Consider the following 20,246-nt stretch of genomic DNA (forward strand, 5'->3'; position numbering starts at 1 on the left):
GTTATAATGCCCGGCAATTCTGCTGACAGCCAGAGCTTACAGGAAAACCTCATAAAAGAGCATCTAAGAGGTAACGTGAGACTCCAGATTCTACGATACAGGAGTTTGGTGCAGATTTGAAAAACAGGAAAACATATTCAAAGGTTTGAATTAAACAGCTTAATCAGATTTCAGTGAAAACAATCTTGTTAAAGTAAAGCTCCTGTGGGAAGTATAACAGAGGGATTGAGAGGGGGGCTACTTAAATACAGCGAAACATCAAGAACAAAGATTATTGGGAGGTTAAATTTGAGAGGCCTTGGTAAATCAGTCATGTACTGTAGTAACATTCTGTTTCATACAGTAAGGATTCAGACGGGTGGTACAAATAAATCAAGTTAAAACATTTGGACACTGCTGTTATTGTGAGCTCTACAGGCAGAAGGGTTTTTTTCATTGATTGGAAAAAAAAAAAGTGAAAACAGCATAGTCTTTCAGGGAGAGTGACGCAGGTTAACATGTTGTCACGTTTAGCTGTGCAAGATCTCAAGGTTCACATGTGGCTGAAATGATTAGTGTGCATTCCTGTAGAGGGAGGGAGAACAGACGCACCATAGCAGAGACAGTCAGTGTCATCTGACTGTCACAATCTGCTGTGTCTGCAGCTAACTCTGCCGGCCACGCTGCTTTACTGAGGCCAGCGTGCTTAAAGCTTGTTCCCGTCTCTTAGGTTTGTAACCACAGGACAGGACGGGAAAAAATAACACTGACCGACGGACAAAAGCCACTAAGCTGTTCTTCTTCTTTTGTTCATTTTGAGGGGCGTACAAAACAGTCATTTGGAGAATCTGTCTTTGGGTAGGCATTTAGCAGAAAGAAACCATTCAGAGATTGAAAATGTAACATTTCAACTCTACAGCAATGGTTTTCTTCACTCCAGCCACACAAACAGTGTCAGTGTCGCATTGACAGTGTATCAGGACAGAAAGTTTCAGTTCCACTTTCTATTTGGAAAGACCTCATCACTCAAGACAGACTAGTTTTTTCTAGATAGATACGATTTTAGGAGGCTAAAGAAGCGCATAATCTGCTAATCTAGAGTACATATAAAACACACACAGATTTGCAAGCACAGTGATTGACTATGACAAATATGAACCAAAAGGCGTGACAGTTTATCACATTTTAAATCAAGAGTAATAAAATGGTCTTTCTTTCAGGGATTTGTGCATTTTAAAAATACAAATCAGTGTTCTACACTACATTTTTATTGGCCTGATTGCAAATGTCTTTTTCTGAGAGCTGTTTTTACGTTGAACTTCAAAGATTATACACCATCATTAAAAGTAATGCATGTTTGATGTACAACTAAGAAGTGACCTCTCTCATCCTCAAATGAAGCCAATTTTGATCCATCTAGTATGAATTAAAGATGGAGAAGTGCCTGTGTCAGCTATGTTCTTTCAGTCCCTGCTATAATTTAGTCAGAACTTAATTCATTTTTTATAGTTTTCAGTTGAACAGCACTTGATTTTGGTGGAAAATAACCAAATATTTATCAGCTGATAGACATCCTGCTCGAGAAACACTAACCACAAGACCCCCTCTTCCTGTGACCATGAGACGCTCAGGCTTCAGGGGGGGTTGGGTGATGTTTGACAGCGATGACTTCTTTATGGCTTGTGGCCATGGAGCTGCTGACCTGGACCAGCTGATGGGTCAGACTGTTACTTAACTGTGCCTGCCTCCAAAAAGCCTGCCATGTTACTATTTGTCAGCCAGTATTAATCCTGCTATCTTTTAGATGCCTCTCTACTTAGCTGGTGCATGTGTACTTGGCCTTTTGAGACCAAATACCCAGCAACGCTAGCACATACATGAGTTAAGTGTGTAGATAGCACTTCAAAGCAATCAATCCTACATAGCTCATAACAATTGTGATTGAAATCAAACTCAATACAGTATTTGAAATGTAGTTGGCATCAAGTCGTATTAGTATCTCTGCATTTCCCACAAAAATGAAACATATCCTTCACATAGAGAGGATGAGTTCAGAGCTTTGAATAAAGGCTGCATTATTTTGTAGCTATTTGAACCTAATGAAGTTCTATCTGATTTTCTGCTGTGACACTACAAAGAGCAAGAAATAATCAAAAAGGAATGCAACAATTTGTCCTTAAAGACAGCATGTGATTTCTTTTTTATCTGTAGTTATGAAACTTGAAAATTCAACGTCTTTGTGTCTCCTCTGTCAAAATTACAAGCAAACTTCTGAAGAATTCAACACTTGCTGAATGTGCAGTAAGTCATATACATTACTCAAACACGCTCACACACACACACACACACACACACACACACACACACACACACACACACACACACACACACACACACACACACACACACACACACACACACACACACACACACACACACACACACACACACACACACACACACACACACACACACACACACACACACCTGTTGTAGCGGTTCATCTATGAAACTGGATCCCGTCAGTCTCCTGTCAATCTTTATAGGTTTCAACTCCAGCTTCATCTCATCCAACGTCTGAGGGTGAGGAAGAGAAACACACAGAGTCAAGGGTGAAATGAGAGGAATCTGATTAATTAGTTTGACCTGGGAAGCTCAAATAGTGCGTATGTGTGTTTCAGTGAATTTACCTTGAGTATACCGATTTGTGTGGGTGGTAGGTACGAGTGCTCGCTCTTTTCCAGGTGTTTCTCCGAGTTGATCTTTCCATAGAGGAGTGTGACCGCAAAGCCCCTGGAAAAGAGAAGTGAGAGTGAAAGAACATTAAAAACCTAATTCATACAGAGTGTTGTGGTTAATGTGAGAGTATGCTTGTGCAAAGACATGATGAAGTCTTCCTGCTCACCCTCCAATAAAGCAGAAGACATAAAAGGCCAGGTAGAATATGGCAAAGGGTCCAAAGGTGACGAGGAACAGCACGACTCCAAGACCCCCCCATCCCCAGATGGACAGACTGGCCTGAAACACACACAGAAAGAAACGTTAAATACAGATCATTAGAAATGTTTGTCAGAGAGACTCCTTCCTGATTGATTGAGACTTTCCAGTGACATTTGACAGTTTAAATTCCCTTCAATGTGCATGTGTCTAAATACCCAAAATATCCTGTATGTACATGTTTTCAGTTAAAAGTACTGTTTGTTGCTGCTGTTTCTTAATCTGTTCCCCAAGCGTAATCATTAATCTCCTTCTTAAAACAGCTCTACTGCTCACTTCACTGAAAAAATACATAACAATAAATGAACAGAGCTCCGATACAAACTTTAAAAGATAACAGAGCAGTGCTGTGCAATGATGTCATCCAGAAGAAACACAGCTCTAACCTTTAGATGTCCTTTAGATGGCACAGGAAAAGATCATTTAAAAACTCACTCACACTGTGGTGTGTTGCATTGTTGGAAAGTATCAGGGATAGACGTACGTGTGTGTGTGTGTGTGCATGCTTGTGTGACACATCCTATGGTTTTCCTGTTGTTGTCAGTGCAGGAAACTAAGCTCTCATTTCAAGCTAGCAACTGTGTCCAAGTGTTCCACATAAGTTGGTCTAGTAGCACTATTTTTTTAAGTCCCAGAGACACAAAACATCAGAACAGCTGTTCGCCACTAACTATGAGAAAGCATGGAAAGCAGGGCCGGACTGAAGTAAATGTTACTCTGTGAAGTGGCACAGACAGTAGGACTAATACTCGAATGGGTTAGCTCAGTGCAGGCTGGGTCTTTTTTAAGCTGATGTGACCTTCATTATGACTAATTAAACCTTCACATTAAAGAAGATGCATTCCTTGGTCATTTTCATCCATAAAAAGCAACTTTTTTTAAGAGCTGCTCAATAAAGCATTCCTAGAATCTTGTGATCATTTTAAAAAACAAAAGAAAACTAAAGAAGCTAACTTGATACCCAATCTCTCACTATGATGCCAAAATGTGCGAGGAGCTGTCTACAACCCTGCACAGGATGAGCGGGTAAACATGGCCGATGCATAACATGAGGAATTAGAAAGGGATGTGTTTTTGTGTATGTGTATATTAACATTAGAGCAAGCTCAGTACATCAGCTGCTTGCAGATTACTACAGATCTAACACCATGAGTGTGTGTGTTGTTTCAAATGAGCACTACACATTTTTGCAGTACAGAAAAAACACTCATTCTTTGAACTAATGCAAAAATAGTGTCACCATTACAGGTGCAAGCTAGTCTAATGAAACCAGGCCGTGCAAACCTTCGCAAAAATACTATGATGTACCAGAGTCACACGGTACAGTCGAAATAATGCATCTATTCACACAAAGGTGGATTAATGTGGAAAACTGGGTTTCACACTCTGTGCGTGGAGTTGTCAGATAGAGTCCCTGACAGCCTTCATGATGATCAGCAGTGATGATCTTCAGCTGCCCTACATTCATAGCAGAGTTCCTTAGATAATCAGCTCCCACTGACGCTGCCAGATAGGGACAGAGTGAGCTTCCTCAGGACACTGAGACATTGTTCTCTCTGCCACAGACGATCCCACATGGTTCAGAGAGTTTTAAATATATGGTGTTTAATATCAGTGTAATGTACATTTGTGAGATCTGCAAGGTACTAACTGTGGCTGTATGACGTGCAAATACAGAGCTATGTTTATTACTAAAAAATGTCTTCAAAAATCCAGCAGATGGGCCTTGAAAAATCCCATGTAGGATTTAAAGTAACTTATATGTATCATCTGCATGAAGATAGAGAAAGAGAAATCAAGTGAATCACAGATGTGTGTGATGTTATTGTGGACGACGGGCGGAATAAAAACACTGCAGTTAATCTACCAATCAGACCCGTTCAGCATTGCAGGCCCTGCCCCCCAAAAGCCCCAGGACCTTTGAAAAGTACTACCGTCCTAGCAGGAGCTTTTTAGGGAGAAGATTATCTACCCCTGAACTACTTTTTCGCCTTGGGTCCGTCGGTTGATGTAGTTCTGGGGTAAAGTTCCTCTGGTCGAAAAAAACCTTTACATTAGCAAAATGTTCCTGAATAATCTGAAAAAAATCTAGAGGCAGTTTTAAGCTTCCCCTGAGTACATTCATGCAGAGTGACAACCTTCGGTCTTGAAATATGAAGCCCATGTGGAAGTGCTACAAACTGCAGTTCATCGAGCGCCCACTTGAGGCCAGCGGCAGAAACACCGGAAACCACATACACACCCATTCAAAAAGACAATATTTGCAGCAGAAATAAACATGTTTACAGCCTGGTTAAAAAGCTGTTTAGGTCTGAGCAGCTCATTTTTCCATCATCACACACCGTGAGGTGGGTGAATTTACTTACAAGTTTTGCGCAAATAAGGACATGGCTGACTTAATTGACAGGCGGGCCAGGCACCCTGTAGCTCCACTGGCCCTACACTATTGTTCCTAACTACAGTCAAATCTTATTACCTGAGATTAATTCTTCTTGGCAACTCTAACACAGTCAAACAGCAGGAAAGATCATAACTGTCTCTCGGAGTAGCTCTGTACAACTTCCTATGTGAGCTGCACTTTTGTGACAGCAAAAAGGAGCATTCATTTCAGCTTGAACAAGTCTTTGTCAAAAAAAGACAGGCGTAGTCCTTGGATATAGCCAGGAGATCCCTTTACTTAAAAGAAACACTCATGCAGTAATAGCGTTCACTTTCTTAATAGCCAGGCGTCTCATTCTTCTTTCCTGGAAAACGTAATCACCTCCAAGCTTCACTAGATGGATCAGAGATACCATGCATTTTCTTAAACTTGAGGAAACCTAAAATACTGCAGCAGCCGTTCTATGTTTTTTTTGTTTTGTTACCAGCAATGTGTGCTGCGAATAAAATGAATTATGGTAAGAACTCAATAAAAAAAGTTCAGAGAAAAAAAGACAGGTGTAGTCTTCAATGCAATGAAAAAAAAAAATTAACTAACTGGCTCTGGTTCAGGTCTTGCAGATGTGTGCGACATCTCTTCGCCACACCAGCTGAAGACACACTGACAGCACACTGAAACTGTGAAAACCTGACGCTTAAGGCTCAGTGAGGACTTGTTGACCCTGAATTTATTTACTCTGTATAAACCAAACAACTAAATGACAAGCTGAGCTGCTTTGTGAAATATTGCCATTACATTGAAAGAAGAACAGCATGTCTAAGTACATGCATAGCAGACTGACTGATAATGCTACACTAGTGTAAAGGAGTGAATGTTAACTTGGTTAACGGGGAAATCAAGTTAGGACATAAGAGAGTTAAGTTTTGTCTTTGGTTGAGTCATCTGCACTGTAGTTACTATATAAGGCAAGTTATTCACCCCCACTATATTCAACTTCAAATTCAGTACTTAACATTCAAACCTTTGGATGAAGGGAAGCACTGTAAAGAACAAACATGTACTAACCACCACAGAGCTAAGATCGGGTCTTTAAATGTATTTGTTTTATGTTTCTCTAAATCCCATATGAAGGGAAATATTAGGATTCTTGGGGATGTGACGTTCAGGTTCTTTCAACAAACTATTCAAGTGTTCCCTGTGCCGGTAAACACACCATTGTCCATGTTGTAGAATGTGTCCTAACTGGCTTGACTACCTCTTCAGCAAGTCGTAACTGGCTGGCTTGGACAACTTCACTAATAGCAGGGTGAGGACTTTAGGAAGTGACTAAAGCTGGTCGAAGAAAAGGACTATTATCACAGTGAAGACAGGAGTGGTGAAAATACAAAGGAATGCTTCTAACAGAGCAATCCACAAACTTTGACTATCTTCTATGAACTGTCCTGAACTCTGAAACTACCGAGGCAACTATGACACAGTTATCACCTGCAGTGTTTTCGCGGTTCACAAGAAAACCAAATGAAACTCAAGATAAAGGCATCCATGCAAACAGTTTGAACTGTAGTAACACAGCTGCTCTGTTTACCTTTCACCCACACAGTATAGAGAAGGCACTGTTAGTGGTGTTCAGCAGCTCACTGACACATCTATTCTTACCAGGCCCAGTATGTCAAAAAGTATCAAAAGTTAAGTGTAAAAATAAAATATGATAACTAATATGAAACAGCAACTACTATGTGAACCTCCATAATGTATCCATAATACCAGGAGCAATGTTTTAGTAATCGAGCCGGGGGAACTGACACACTAGGATCCAATCTTTCCCCTCCATCACTGACTTCAACTCTTCCTGGCCCATTAAAGTTACTAACCATAGACCTTTCTGGAGTCTCTGAGCTCCCTTGTCTCGTAAGTTGCTCTAAATCTGTGCCATACATGGCCTGCTGCTACGGACCTGCCAAAATCCAGCTACTACAACTATTACAATCCGTCTCACCACCATCCTTTCTTTCTTTTCATCTCCCTCTATCCCTCTTTCCAATCCCAACTTGGTCGAGGCAGATGGCTGCCTAACATGAGTCTGGTTCTGCTCTAGGTTTCTGCCTGTTAAAGTAAGTTTGTCCTTGCCACTGTAACTCGCTAAATGTTGATAAGTGCTCTGCTCATGGTGGTTTAAGATGAGATCAGACTGAGCCCTGTCTTGATGTTGGGGGGGTAGACCTGCTCTGTTTGTAAAGCGTCTTAGGATCATTTTTGTTGTGATTTGGTTCTATATGAATAAAGATTGATTGATAAAAGATTTTACAGCATATGCAAGCAAGAGCATCATTACATATGTGATATGTAAAAGAACCATCGATGAGAAGACAGACACAACTCAGACCTGAACAGACATCTGCACCCTGAAAAGTAAGTGGGCGGCTGAAGTTACCTGAACTGTTCATGACATTACTGTGAGCGAGCTGCAAGCTAGACATTCGCCTCTAAAGTGACAAAAGCAGTGGATGTGGTGGAACATTCTTAAGATTATTGTGTGTGCTAGAGAAAGTAACATTCCACCTTACGTCACCTTAAATTATCTCATGTTTTCTCACAGGGAAGCGTATTTAAACAAAACAGCGACTGACAAAAACCTGCAGGAACAACAAAACAGAGGGTCTAAAGAGTCTTGCTGAGATAAAGTTTGGGGGGCATGGTCAACACAGGTTGTATATTGTTCTGCAGTGAGACCGTACCTTTTAGCTTTCTGTCAACAGTAGAACGCTAGCAAACATTGGCCTCAGGGGCTACAATGTTTACTGTAACTTTGCAAAACCGTTACTTGCTCTGTCTCTTTCTCTCTCTCATTGACTACCATCTTACCACTTAGAAGGTATTGACATAATCATCCACATCTAAAACAGTCAATAGTCAACCTCTTTGAATTATCAGGATTGCAGAGATAAGGCTTGAGCTCATGAGTGCAACCCTTGGAACTGGATTTGTAAACTCCTTGCAATAACAGACAACCAACCAAAGGCCAAAACTAGATTTCTCTTCTGACAGCTGGAGGCCTGAAAAATGTATTTTTCATTGTGAATTACACCAAGTCAAATGTATTCTTTTTCAAACCCAAGCATTTAGAAATATGGTCAGTCACTGCTGTATATGTTAGCTTTGTGGAATGACTGAAGACACTACTGACAGCTTTTTGCTGGCGCATTTTCATTCGTACTTTTCAGAAAGCCTTGGTGTCTTTCATGATGGCAGTTCTCTAGCTGCAGAGTTAAACTGGCAGGGTTACAGGAGTGTTGTTTTGCTCATCCTTGCATCAGCTGTGCTTTACAATTATTACAAATATGGCTATTTTGCTGTCTGTTAGCAGCACTTCAAATTACTTCTATAAAGTTGACGTGTCGAAGCCCGTTTCTGTGAGTGTGTGCCGGATGCCAGCGGCAACAGCTTCTACTACTAATATCCATTGCATCACTATCATCAATCTCTTTTTCTCTTATTCTCCCTCTATCCCTCTTTCCAACCCCAACTCGGTTGAGGCAGATGGCTGTCTAACATTAGTCTGGTTCTGCTCTAGGTTTCTGCCTGTTAACGGGAGTTTTTCCTTAATGCTGTAACTTGCTCATGGTGGATTAAGATGAGATAAGACCGAGTCCTGTCAGTAAGAGGGGTCTGGATTGTATCCTGTCTTGATGTTGGGTCTTTGTTCATCATATGACATAGAGTACAGTCTAGATCTGCTATATTTGCGTATTGAGATAACGTTTGTCGTGATTTGCCCCTATACAGATAAAAATTGATTGATGATTAATGCGTCATCTTATCGGCCATTCATACTGGTGGAAGTTGTACCAAGATATCTATCTGTGCACATTTTCACCGCATCATTGGTTTCGGAAAAATTTGTAAATTTACTTATTTAGTTGTGTATATACGTTGTATATATACATGTTGTAAGATATGCTTATTTTTACTTCTTTAATTTTAATTGCTAATAACTTTTTAATAATTGCTATTTTATATGCTCTTGTTTACTTTATACTGTTTTGCACTGTCTACTTTGCTGCTGTAACATTTAAATTTCCCCGTTGTGGGACGAATAAAGGATATCTTATCTTATATTTTGAAAAAGCAGCTGTGAATATAAACACATTTTGTACAGTATTATCAGGAAGGTTACACACTCTTGTTTGGACAGTTGGCTATTTATGTTGTAAATAATTACAGTCCGAGTCCATCATACTAAATATTATCATTCCCTGAAAAGTATTTGAATGTAGTTCAAACGGGAAACATAAGCACAGCTTGACGTCTGTAGTGAATGTGAGTATCAGTAGGCCCGTGTGACGGGGTGACCAGGCTGTGGAGGCTCGGCTCTCTCGGAGAGATGATAACTGACACTCTTGAGTCATTACAGCTTACACAGGGTTTTAAACATGAACCATCTGTTCCAGTGATTAACACCCAGGGCCCATCAGGAACACACACACGCACACACGCATGCACACACACATCTGAACATCCAGGCAATTCCTTGCACAACCCACGCTGAATGGTCATGTAAAAAGATCTGTGTTTGAATACTTCGAGTCTCTGGACAAGATGTGTGTGCATGTGAGCAGACGTAATGAACACTGGAAGCATAACTATGAGCTGAGATAAAATGAAAACTGTACAAATACCAAGGCCACAGCTAACACACAAGTATCACTTAACTAAAGAACTGAAATAACTTCAAAATGTATCACTTGCTTTTTTTTTGGTAATGAAAACAATGACACATACTCTTTCATTAACTTTAAATGAGTACAAGCAACTTTCTCTGGGTACAATGTAAAGCGCTGACACATTAAGAGGTAAGATTTTTGATTATAGCTCCACTATTTGATGTCTTTGGCTCAAGGTACATTCAGACACACATACTCTTATCAGTGTCTTTGAGATGATCATTTCCCATATTTCCTGGCACAACTTGAAAAAAAGAAAAACCTTGCACAACCACACACATCCTACACTGTAAACACTCAGGCACACACGTATGGAAAGAGCTCCTACGGGGTGGATTTTGCTATTTTTGTGACCGATGCATAAGTCCACCAGCTGCGACGCTGATCGGTGTGGTCACTGGGCAAGGGGTTAACTCAGCCCATTAAAGCTTTCCTGTGAAGGATCTATGGTTAATGCCTCAGAGGGAGAAAAGTGAGTGGGTCTGACTGATCATGTTGGCCTAATCCACCATGACCACAAAAACAGAAAGAGCTTCCATTATTAGTCTCAGGATTACATCTCTAGAAGGAACAGAGTGTAAGTGAAACTGTGGGAAAAAAAACCCTGCACCAGTAATGACGGATTATTACATAGAGGAGAAGAAAGATGTAGAAAAAAGGAGTATTTAATATGAATTTAAGGAGATTTTAACATCTCTTCACACTTTTAAAAGGGCTTTTAAATTTCAAAGATTAGAAAAATTATTTGTTTGTCTCGGAAAACTGTCCTTGTGCATGTTGTTGTGATATTAACTCATAACAGTCACCATTATGGAAGACTCCTCCTCCCCCTCCTGCATGTGCTCCTCAGCCACTCCCCCTCACCTAAACCAACAGGAGTATTTTGAGTTGTGAGAGCACGTCTGACACAGATAATCTCTTGCTGTGAGGTGATGTGTGAAATGCAAGTTCCTGAAATACCAGGGCCTGAAAGTCCCTGAAACTACCCAGAGAATGTCAGCAGTAAAAGAAAGGATGAAATCAGCAGAGTGATCAATCATCAATACAATCCTAAGATGTAGCACTAAACAGCATTATCACACAAAGCTGTTGGGGTCTAGTCTTTTTCCTGAAGACTCACTTGAGTGGTAGTGATAGCAGGTTCTCATGCAACATTTCACTCGTCCTGACATTTCTCTCTTTGTGTTTATATTTGGAAATCAACTGTCACATGTTATTGCCTCTGGAAGAAAAGGACATTAAAAAATAAAAATAGTGCTCTTGTATGTTGCCTTGTCCACAGTTTGGCTGAAATCTCAGCAGCGTGCCTGACCTTCTCTGTCATATGAAGGTGGTTGGCCTTCGGCTGTCACATCACCGACAGCTCACACTAAAAAGCACCACAGTGAGAAGCAGTACTGATAGTGGGTAAATCGAGCTGCTTGCCAATTCCAAAACCTGTGTTATGAACATTGGGAAAAACTAGAAGATTCCAAGGCCCTGGAGCTATGTTAACATGAGGCGGAGCAACAGGTGCAACTGCCTAAATGATGCACTAACAGGCCAACGATGGAACAAACACAGAATAAAATTTTACCGGAGATAACTGGGTAGACTCCTTTTCTTGTCTTAATCACGGAGTGTATGATTGACCTGCAGTACTTCCTCTAGCACATATTAGAATATAAAACAGAGTGTATGAGTATGTACTTAAAGCTAGGGTTGGTAGTCACAGAAAACTGGCATGAATTTGAATGTAGCATGTCCTCGGGACTCCGTCTAACCCCTCCCCTCGGAGCTCCTCCAAAATCGACCCCCTGCTCAAATGCACGAGCGCCGGTGATTCCTGACTATATGATCGTGACTCATTCAAAAGCGGTCCTCAGCACATCGTTTGTGTTTTACACTACCTCAACTCATGTCTCTCTCAGCGGTAAGAAAACACCAAAAAATTATCATAGTGAAAGTTTTAACACAAACAAACATGAAATGTACGCGCGGGAGGCGAGCAGAACGGCAGGACGGGATTTGATTAGTTTCATAAATTGGCTCCTGGTGGCAGGGATTGGTTGGTGTTTTCCCAGGTTTACTCCGGCTGTAGATAGTGTCTTTTTTCACTCTTTTTTAAGAACACATTATGGATTGATTGCCATCGGGACATAAAGATAATTTTAACCAGTATAACAAAAAGTGTATCTAAATCTGACTATCAACCCCAGCTTTAATACAGCACCTGTTTACAATAAGTGTGCAGTGGTGATGAAAACGTCCATCTTCACTTCACACTGTAATTGCATCTCTTATGATTGTGATTCTGTCTGTACAAAGAAGCACTGGACTCTATGAAGGCATCAAGCATTCATTTGAACACAGAAAATGTACAAAAGAAAAGGTTAATGAAGAAACATCACAAAAACAGATAATCATCTAAACACTAAAGTAGTGAATGTCTCTTGTACAAATAATGCTAATGTCTTCTGTACAGCTCTAGAAAGTCGTACAACCTATAAGGAGTACTGTTTCTTTTTTGGCAGTGAGTAGTAGCAGAACACCTCAGACACTTAATGTTTTCATCCAGCTTTATCAGATTCATCCCACAAACACCGTCCAAGGCCAAGGTGAAGCACCAATTAGCCATCTACTCTTTGGCTCTCTGACTGAGCACTAATTTGTTCCCTGTTTTCTGTCCAAGTTGGTATGGCCAGCTCTCTGTCGTGTAATAATGCATTAGCTCCGGTGTTGCCCGAGGGAGGGAGTCAGCCTTCTTTTGACTCATCCTCAGTCCCTTGCTATTCTTTTTTTTAACTTTCTGATCAATTAAACAATCTCAATGACAGATCCCACTATTGTTTACATCGTTTTTGATGTTAACTTTTTTTACTCGATACGGATGGAACAAAGAAGTAGAAAGAGCAAAAACAGCCAGTTAGCCTGTAGTTTTTTGCTTCCACAGTAAGTTTGGGCAAGAGTAAACACTGCTGCAAAACTAGTGGAACCAAAGGGCCTCAAAGTGCCTGTGAAAGTGAACATCTGTTATCCTCCACAGACGAGGAAATTGTTGACAGAAAATGGTGGTTAGCAGCAGCTGGACTGGAAGCCTCTCATTCAGATTTTAAAACTACAACTGCTTTATCATTATCATTTTTTACTAGGTACTATTGTTAATTACTAGGCCTAATTATTTTCAAGTAAAGACATCTAATCTTGTAAACAATGACACAGAAGGAGTGCTTTATCCCCCCAAAAAGTGGGTCCAAACTGATAAGGATACTATCTTTATTGGCCTCTGATAAGGCCTAAAACACAGTATTAGGGATTGAGCCAGTCAGTGCACCAATCTGATACCATCACCAAAAAGCCTCCCAATGCATCAACTGGTTTCAGGTAAATTATCATGCATCAATAACAAACAGCTAATGAGTCCAGTAGCAGAGAGTTTAATGTTAGTCAAAACTAGCAAAATGCAAGCAACCACTGCTTCACCACCGATGTTGTGTTTATTTTTTGCACCCATCAGCATAAGGGGGTTACAAGTCTAATACTCAAGTCGAGGTATGGGAATCACTTTCAGAAAACAAAAACTGGGATCATAAAATCTCTAAACAAGCTATAAGCTGCAGAATCAGGCTGAGCTAAAGTTAGGAGCAGCATCCCTTTCAGACTTCCCTGACATCCCATGTCTGATAGAGCTCCAGAGAGACACCGATGCCTCACCTAAAACTCCTTCAATTCTGGTTTTACATGTTTTAATCACTGTGTCCTTTTGTTCTGAAGGGAAGGAGGAGACCTATGTGGGTCAAATACTTTATGATGAACACTGAAAGAATCCTAGCATAAAGAGAAACAAGCTGCGCTAGCGGCAGCTCTGCTAGCAGCTTCACTGGATGTCTGATAAATATTGACACTGATCAACAACAAAGATATATATTGGGATAACGTGATCTGCCAGATCACCCAGCTCTTGTGATGAGAAGCTTCTCTGGAAGGGAAACCTGGAGGTTTCTGGTATGTGAGTCACCCAAGAGCCTGCCAACAAATAGAAAACACTGGGACAGCAGCATTCAATGAACTGAACCAAGCTTAAAGGGACAGTGAGAGAAACAAACCCCATCCTCCGCATCCTCTCAAACTTTTTGTTGTGTTTAGTAGCTGTTGCAGCTCAAAGTCAATACCTCAGTTTGATGTAGACCCTGTGTAGATTTACCTGGGTACAAAACCCAGGTCTGCACTGAGCTTAACTCTCAATGTGTCTGCTCGTTTGGCAGGGCGGCTGCTTTTACTGCTTTAAGGAAAGAGCGAGAGGTGTACCAGATGACGAGCAGACCTGATGTCACATAGTGCTGGCCTATATGTCCATCAAGCTTTAATTAAGACACCTTAATGAGATTAAGACACAGTTGAAAAGCACTGATATAACTTTGTGTGCCAGTGGATGAACACACAAACTCACTCAGTGTACAACGGTGTATTCATCAAGCTGAATGGGTTAGCCATTTACGCTAAAGGAGGGAAGCACAGGCGGACAGAAAGAGAGTCTACTCGGCAAGGAAATACAAAAAAGAGGACTGCGTACAAATACATTCATTATAAAATAGTCTTTACATTTACATCATAATAGAAGCAAAGAACTGATCATTCTAATTAATACTTTGTTGGTGATACTTTGAGACCCAGGAGGTCATGTTGTCACTGTGTAGTCAAATAGACTTAAGCCAAGGTTTACTATTAGCAGGGAGTCAACAGCTCTGTATACTGGGAAAACCTCAATGTATCTTTATTGTAGGAGTGTAGCAGCACATCCATTTGAATCAGTGACTGATTCAATCGATGATTCAGACTCATCCAAACAAAGATAATGCAATGTCATATTTACAATACATAGATGTTTGTAGAGGCAACACTTGAGAATTTTTGAATATACTGGCCAGCTGACATTCTCACATATTTCTTCCTACATTTATAACACCAGATTAGAAATTAGGGAAATAATTCAGAGAACTAGTAGTGTAATCATGTTTACTTTTTTTGTGGGATTGTATAATGTAAATAATTGAAAAATAATCATTAAAATCATCTTATAATGGTCTTAGGCCACTGAATTGAATCAAATCAAGCTAATTCAGTGGCAGACTTTCACAAAATGACTGTTTTTGTTAAAAAATGGATGTTGTATCACAATGAAACTTGTGTTTTCACCCCCCTCCCTCATCCTGTATTACATGTATTAATACTGCAAGTAAATTGCCACTACTACTGAAATACATTTGAACTTATTCCACTTCTTAAATCCAAAATACAGACAAAGATAGCTCCACAATGCTGTTTTAAAGCAAAACCCCATTAAAGCATGGTCAAATGCCAACTCATAATTTACCTCAGACTCAAGGCTAGCAGGGAGCAACATTTAAAAAAGAGCTACTCCACTATACTTCAACACCTGACTGCACATTACACAGAAGTCAGTACCCCCCTGTCAGCCATGCAGAATAGTGCAGAGGAAGCTAAAGCCTTATTACCAAGGCTAAACCTGTACTTAAACTGCTGGAGAGGTGCCTAGCTGTGGTCAGGTCACCTGCCTCTCAGGTGAGGTGGACAGTGCCGTCTGTCTGTAGTTAAACAGATTTCGCTGCCAGTAGTTTTTATCTATTTGAAGTCAGGAAACTCGCATTGAGAAACTGCATCACGTGAGAGCTGTAGTAAAACTACAATGTCATCACAAGTCATAGAAAAAAAACACAATGCTTGACAGGTTGAGTGACTGCACAGCAAAGGCTTCATCTCTATACCTACTGACCAGCAGCAATGGACCAAAGACAGCCTATGAATATTTTAATAGATGCCTTTATTAGGCCAGTTGTTGGTGTCTGTGGGAAGTCTGGATACTGAAAGCCTCTGTAAACAGCTGTTTGTGCATGTTCGCCTTAAGTAGAAATAATAAGGGAAGGAAATGTCTGAACATCCTTGTCATCAGGCGGATAGCTGCCATCGCTTGCTTGCTTTCTTTCTTTCTTTCTTTCTTTCTTTCTTTCTTTCTTTCTTTCTTTCTTTCTCTTAGGATAAGCATCGGCTATTCTTCCTGGAGTCCAACACATATACAATCATGCACACTAACACACAATCGGCAAAACAAGACCAACAAACCACAAAACAAAAACAGCACCTCATAATGAATTACAAAATAACATACAGAAGAGAAACAAATAGGTCATTCATTCAGCAGATGTCAACACAAAACCATAGTGACAAGTAAATTAATGTTTTAACTTCCCCTATGCCTCAAGATAATATGATGTACATCCACAGATATATGAATGTACACATGATCACTTATGTTACTAGGATCATGTGTTTTGACACATCAAATACAAGAAAAGGGTAAAGAGGACAATTATAATTATTTCACTCTTATCAATGAAGCAGTTCTACCTTCATGCAAGTTCACCAATTTGATGAATACCTGTTTTCCTGTTTGGTAACTCGGGTGTTTTTTCTTTATGTTTGATAAGAGACATGAAGATAATTCTTTAACAATAATTTGAAGCGATCTTTATTCACTTCTTGAGTTATATGCACCGGCAAAGAGTTCCACCCTGTTCTCTGTATTCCACCTGTTCTCACCTTCTGTAGAACTCACCTTTTTTCTGTTGCACATCTGAAGCGTGATATGATTGTCAACAAAAAAAATGCAATTTAAAGCAGACTGGAGGCTCCTGAGGAAGATGCTTCAGTTTGTAGATGCTTTGACTGATGACTTTTGTTCTGAAACCCATGATATGTTGTAATGAATTAGAATTATGTGTTGTTTGTCTGTAACTTTTCTGAAATGTGCTGCTGCTGCTGATGATCTTGGCCAGGACACACTTGAAAAAGAGATTTTTTAATCTCAATGTGGTTTTCTCCTGGTTAAATAAAATAAAATAAAATAAAACCTGAGCAGACAGTTTGCCAAACTGAAGTCCACACCTTTGCCTTCAACCAAACCTTCCTGATAACTCACAGGTGACTTTCCTTCACGTTTCACTGTAGGTTTGAGCAGCTGACGCCCAGCTCACCTGTATTTGTTGTGAAGAAATTCGTTGTTGAAGGATGTTACTCATAATCTAAACGCATACTAACGACATTGCCTGTCTTGAGCTAATTCCAGGACGCTGTTGATAGTTAGGATATCCTCGGCTCATCGCATTAACTTCTCGCTACCTGTGTAATCCCATGCTGACTGCCACTTATAGCAGACAGGCTTTTTTCTGGTTCCCGTGTCCCGTCCTCTCTCTCCCTGACAGGCTGATGTGTGTTTACCTGCTAACGCTAAGGTGCTAGCCGCTACAAGCTAACTAGCCGTGTCTGTCACTGGAAAACAAACTCCTGCCCCCGTACACACATCTATTTCACAGCTGTTGGCTTACCTCTGCAAACATCGTCACAAAGGCTGTGCGTGCGATGGCTCTGGCTAACCCCACCACATGGTAACATGCGAGGAGGAGGTTATTTTCTCGGTTAAAAACGGTCGTATTTCCAATCTCCGTACTCTCCTCGGAGTGTCGCCATGTTTGCGAGGTTTATGTGTTGGCTGCCTCGTTTCTGGACGTCGCAACGTGATTGGCTGAAGAGTGATGACGCAGAAACACACCCGTGACTGATTGACGGACACAAATGTAGCGATAATCGCGATTGACTGACCCAATTAGATACATTTTGAACAACATTTGATACAGACCTATAACTTACTCAGCTTTATTATAGGAAAAAAACGGTGATAATTGTGCTAAAATTATAATTCACTCTGAAAATACAGCCCGCCATTTAAAGCTGCTGTTGGTAGGAATGGTGTTAAAACCTGCTGGGTTTGGAAAAAAGGCAAGGCAAGGCAACTTTATTTGTTTAGCGCATTTCATACACGAGGGCAACACAATGTGCTTTACATTAAAACAATAAAAGCATTGGAAACATTCAGACAAGCATAAACGAAAACAATTAAATTGACAAATATAATAAAACAGAAAAGAAAAGGAAAATTAGATATATATTAAAAATAAGCATTTAAAACAAGTTCAAATAAGCTAAGATAGGAAGGCAGTGGCAAATAAAATAGTCTTAATCTTTGGTCAAAATAGGTCATAATACCCATAGTTACTCCTTGGTAAGAGGAGTTATTTGAGACTATTGCAAAATCTCTGCGTTTTCCAATGCCTTTGTATCAAGCAATGTTATTATTCCCCTCGTTCCCGTTATGACGGACCAATCATAGCTAGTCTCCAATCCTCTGTCCTGATTGGTTAAGGGGAGGCTCCTACTACATCCTCCGATTGGTTATGAGTCCGGCACTATCATGACTGCACACGCCGATCTGTGTTGGGGGGCTAAGAGGAAATCCGGTTGGGAGGGATAGTGTTGATATTCGCAGTCCCTCTCTCTGAAAAGATGTTTACTCCGTGACTACCAACAGCAGCTTTAAGTAAAATGTGTCATGAAGGTGTATTATGTTGGCTGTAGGAATTTATAATGTCCTAGAAGTGCTTCATTCTAACAAACGTAAAAGAAACGTGATACTTTTCGAAGTATAGTATCCGGCTGATACTAATTCATTCTGCTCGAATGAAATATGAAACTAATTATTTTTTAAAGTGAGCATGATATAATTTAGAAATGATATAAGCCTCAATGGTTAGTTCAAATAAGACATCAGAACTCAAACGCAATGAGATGAGATCAAGTTCTTAAAAAAATGAATGTGCTTAAATAAATTGCTTTGAGTTGAAACACAGCATTTCCTTTATTTTAAACCTTGCAACTTGTATATTTATTGTATTTGTATGTCTATATTCTGTTATAATTTGCTTTAAGGACTCTCTTCAGGTTGAAATCATCCATAAGAGGTATTCTCCTTCTTTTCTTTTATGTTATTATGTTTAGTATGTCTTTGCCTATTGTGAGGATTGTAGTTTTGTTATCTGTGTGTTCAGCTATGTGAAATAATAAAATTAAATGCATTGACAATCACATCTTACTATGCCAAATTAAAGGATAAGACTAAACAATTTTCTGACAACTCTCACTTATGCTAAAAAGAAAAGGTTATAAAATGTTTTTTAGCAACATAGTTCTGATAATGTGACTTATTGCCCAATTCAACAAAGTGGTAACTACTATTTTCCTCTTGATACTACACATTGAGGGAAAATGTAGTTCTTTATTTGGAGGCTGCTCAACACATACCAGAGTGCAGTACAATCACATTGTTGACCAGTAGCTACCTGGTAATGATTGATTATTTATGAGAAGTGGTACCTTTATTAACCCCGGCTCTACCTTACACTCCTGGCAAAGAGAGAGAGAGAGAGGGCAACGAGGCAGGGACAGAGACAAAGAGCCCCAGAGTGACTGACAAAGATTGTCAGCTGTATTGATCTCTGTTTTTCTGGCTCAACCTTTCTCCAGGTGGAAAGAACCCCAGCATTGTCAAGCAACAAGCTAGTATGAAGCCAAGTAGAGTTTGTAGTTCCTTAAAGTCCAAAATAACAGAGCAAACATAGCTGGCTGTTGTTCTAATACACAGGTGGAAACAAAAGAAACCTCCTCTGGGCTCTCATGTTTCTTGCATCCTTTTGCTTCTGTCTCTTTTTTCACTTTCCTTCTCTGACATTTACACACTCAGAAACACACTGCCAAGTTATAACAGCAGACTTTATAGCTACATTTTATGAGTTACAAGCTTGTTATGAGTAAAACATGTGACAAGCTATTCATTCATTAAAACACTTTCTTTGCATCCAGTTATGGAAATGCTTCCAGATTTTAATGATTTCAAATATGAAGAAGCTAAGACTACAGAATTCACTGACCAACATGTGCCCATAAATGAATCCTTCTTAAAGCTATATTATTGAAAATGGAAATGCAAAAGGTGATTTTTTTATTAATGGTTATGCCTTTAATACTTCAAATTACACCCAGTCAACCCCCTACCCCAACCCACCCCAAAGTTACACCGAGCAGTGGTTTTGAGACTGCACACACAAACTCATAACCCGCAGTGCTGTGTCACTACCACCAGAGGTCACTAACAGTCTTTCACAAACTAATGATAGGTTGAACGGATGATCTGAAAATAAGTATTGCACTTACATAGAAAACTTAAAAGCAGTGTGGTCCATCATTTAAAAACACATTTATTTCAGTGGAAAAGTGAATAT

At 40.0% G+C, this 20,246-nt stretch overlaps 1 protein-coding gene across 2 annotated transcripts in view; it reads right to left on the reverse strand.

Annotated features, from left to right (window-relative positions):
- snx13 (sorting nexin 13) overlaps positions 1 to 17,640 on the reverse strand; it is a 29,829-nt gene extending 12,189 nt beyond the window's left edge. For both annotated transcript variants that reach the window (XM_034704904.1, XM_034704903.1), the window contains exons 1-4: positions 17,460 to 17,640; positions 2,885 to 2,997; positions 2,670 to 2,772; positions 2,467 to 2,556 (exon numbers count right to left, since the gene is read on the reverse strand). In XM_034704904.1, the coding sequence (XP_034560795.1) occupies positions 2,467 to 2,556; positions 2,670 to 2,772; positions 2,885 to 2,997; positions 17,460 to 17,471 (318 nt within the window). In that variant the 5' untranslated portion in view covers positions 17,472 to 17,640. The remainder of the gene's footprint in view (positions 1 to 2,466; positions 2,557 to 2,669; positions 2,773 to 2,884; positions 2,998 to 17,459) is intronic.
- Positions 17,641 to 20,246: the final 2,606 nt, after the last annotated feature.

This window comes from Notolabrus celidotus, chromosome 16 (assembly GCF_009762535.1).
Source record: "Notolabrus celidotus isolate fNotCel1 chromosome 16, fNotCel1.pri, whole genome shotgun sequence".
NCBI classification, from domain to species: domain Eukaryota; kingdom Metazoa; phylum Chordata; class Actinopteri; order Labriformes; family Labridae; genus Notolabrus; species Notolabrus celidotus.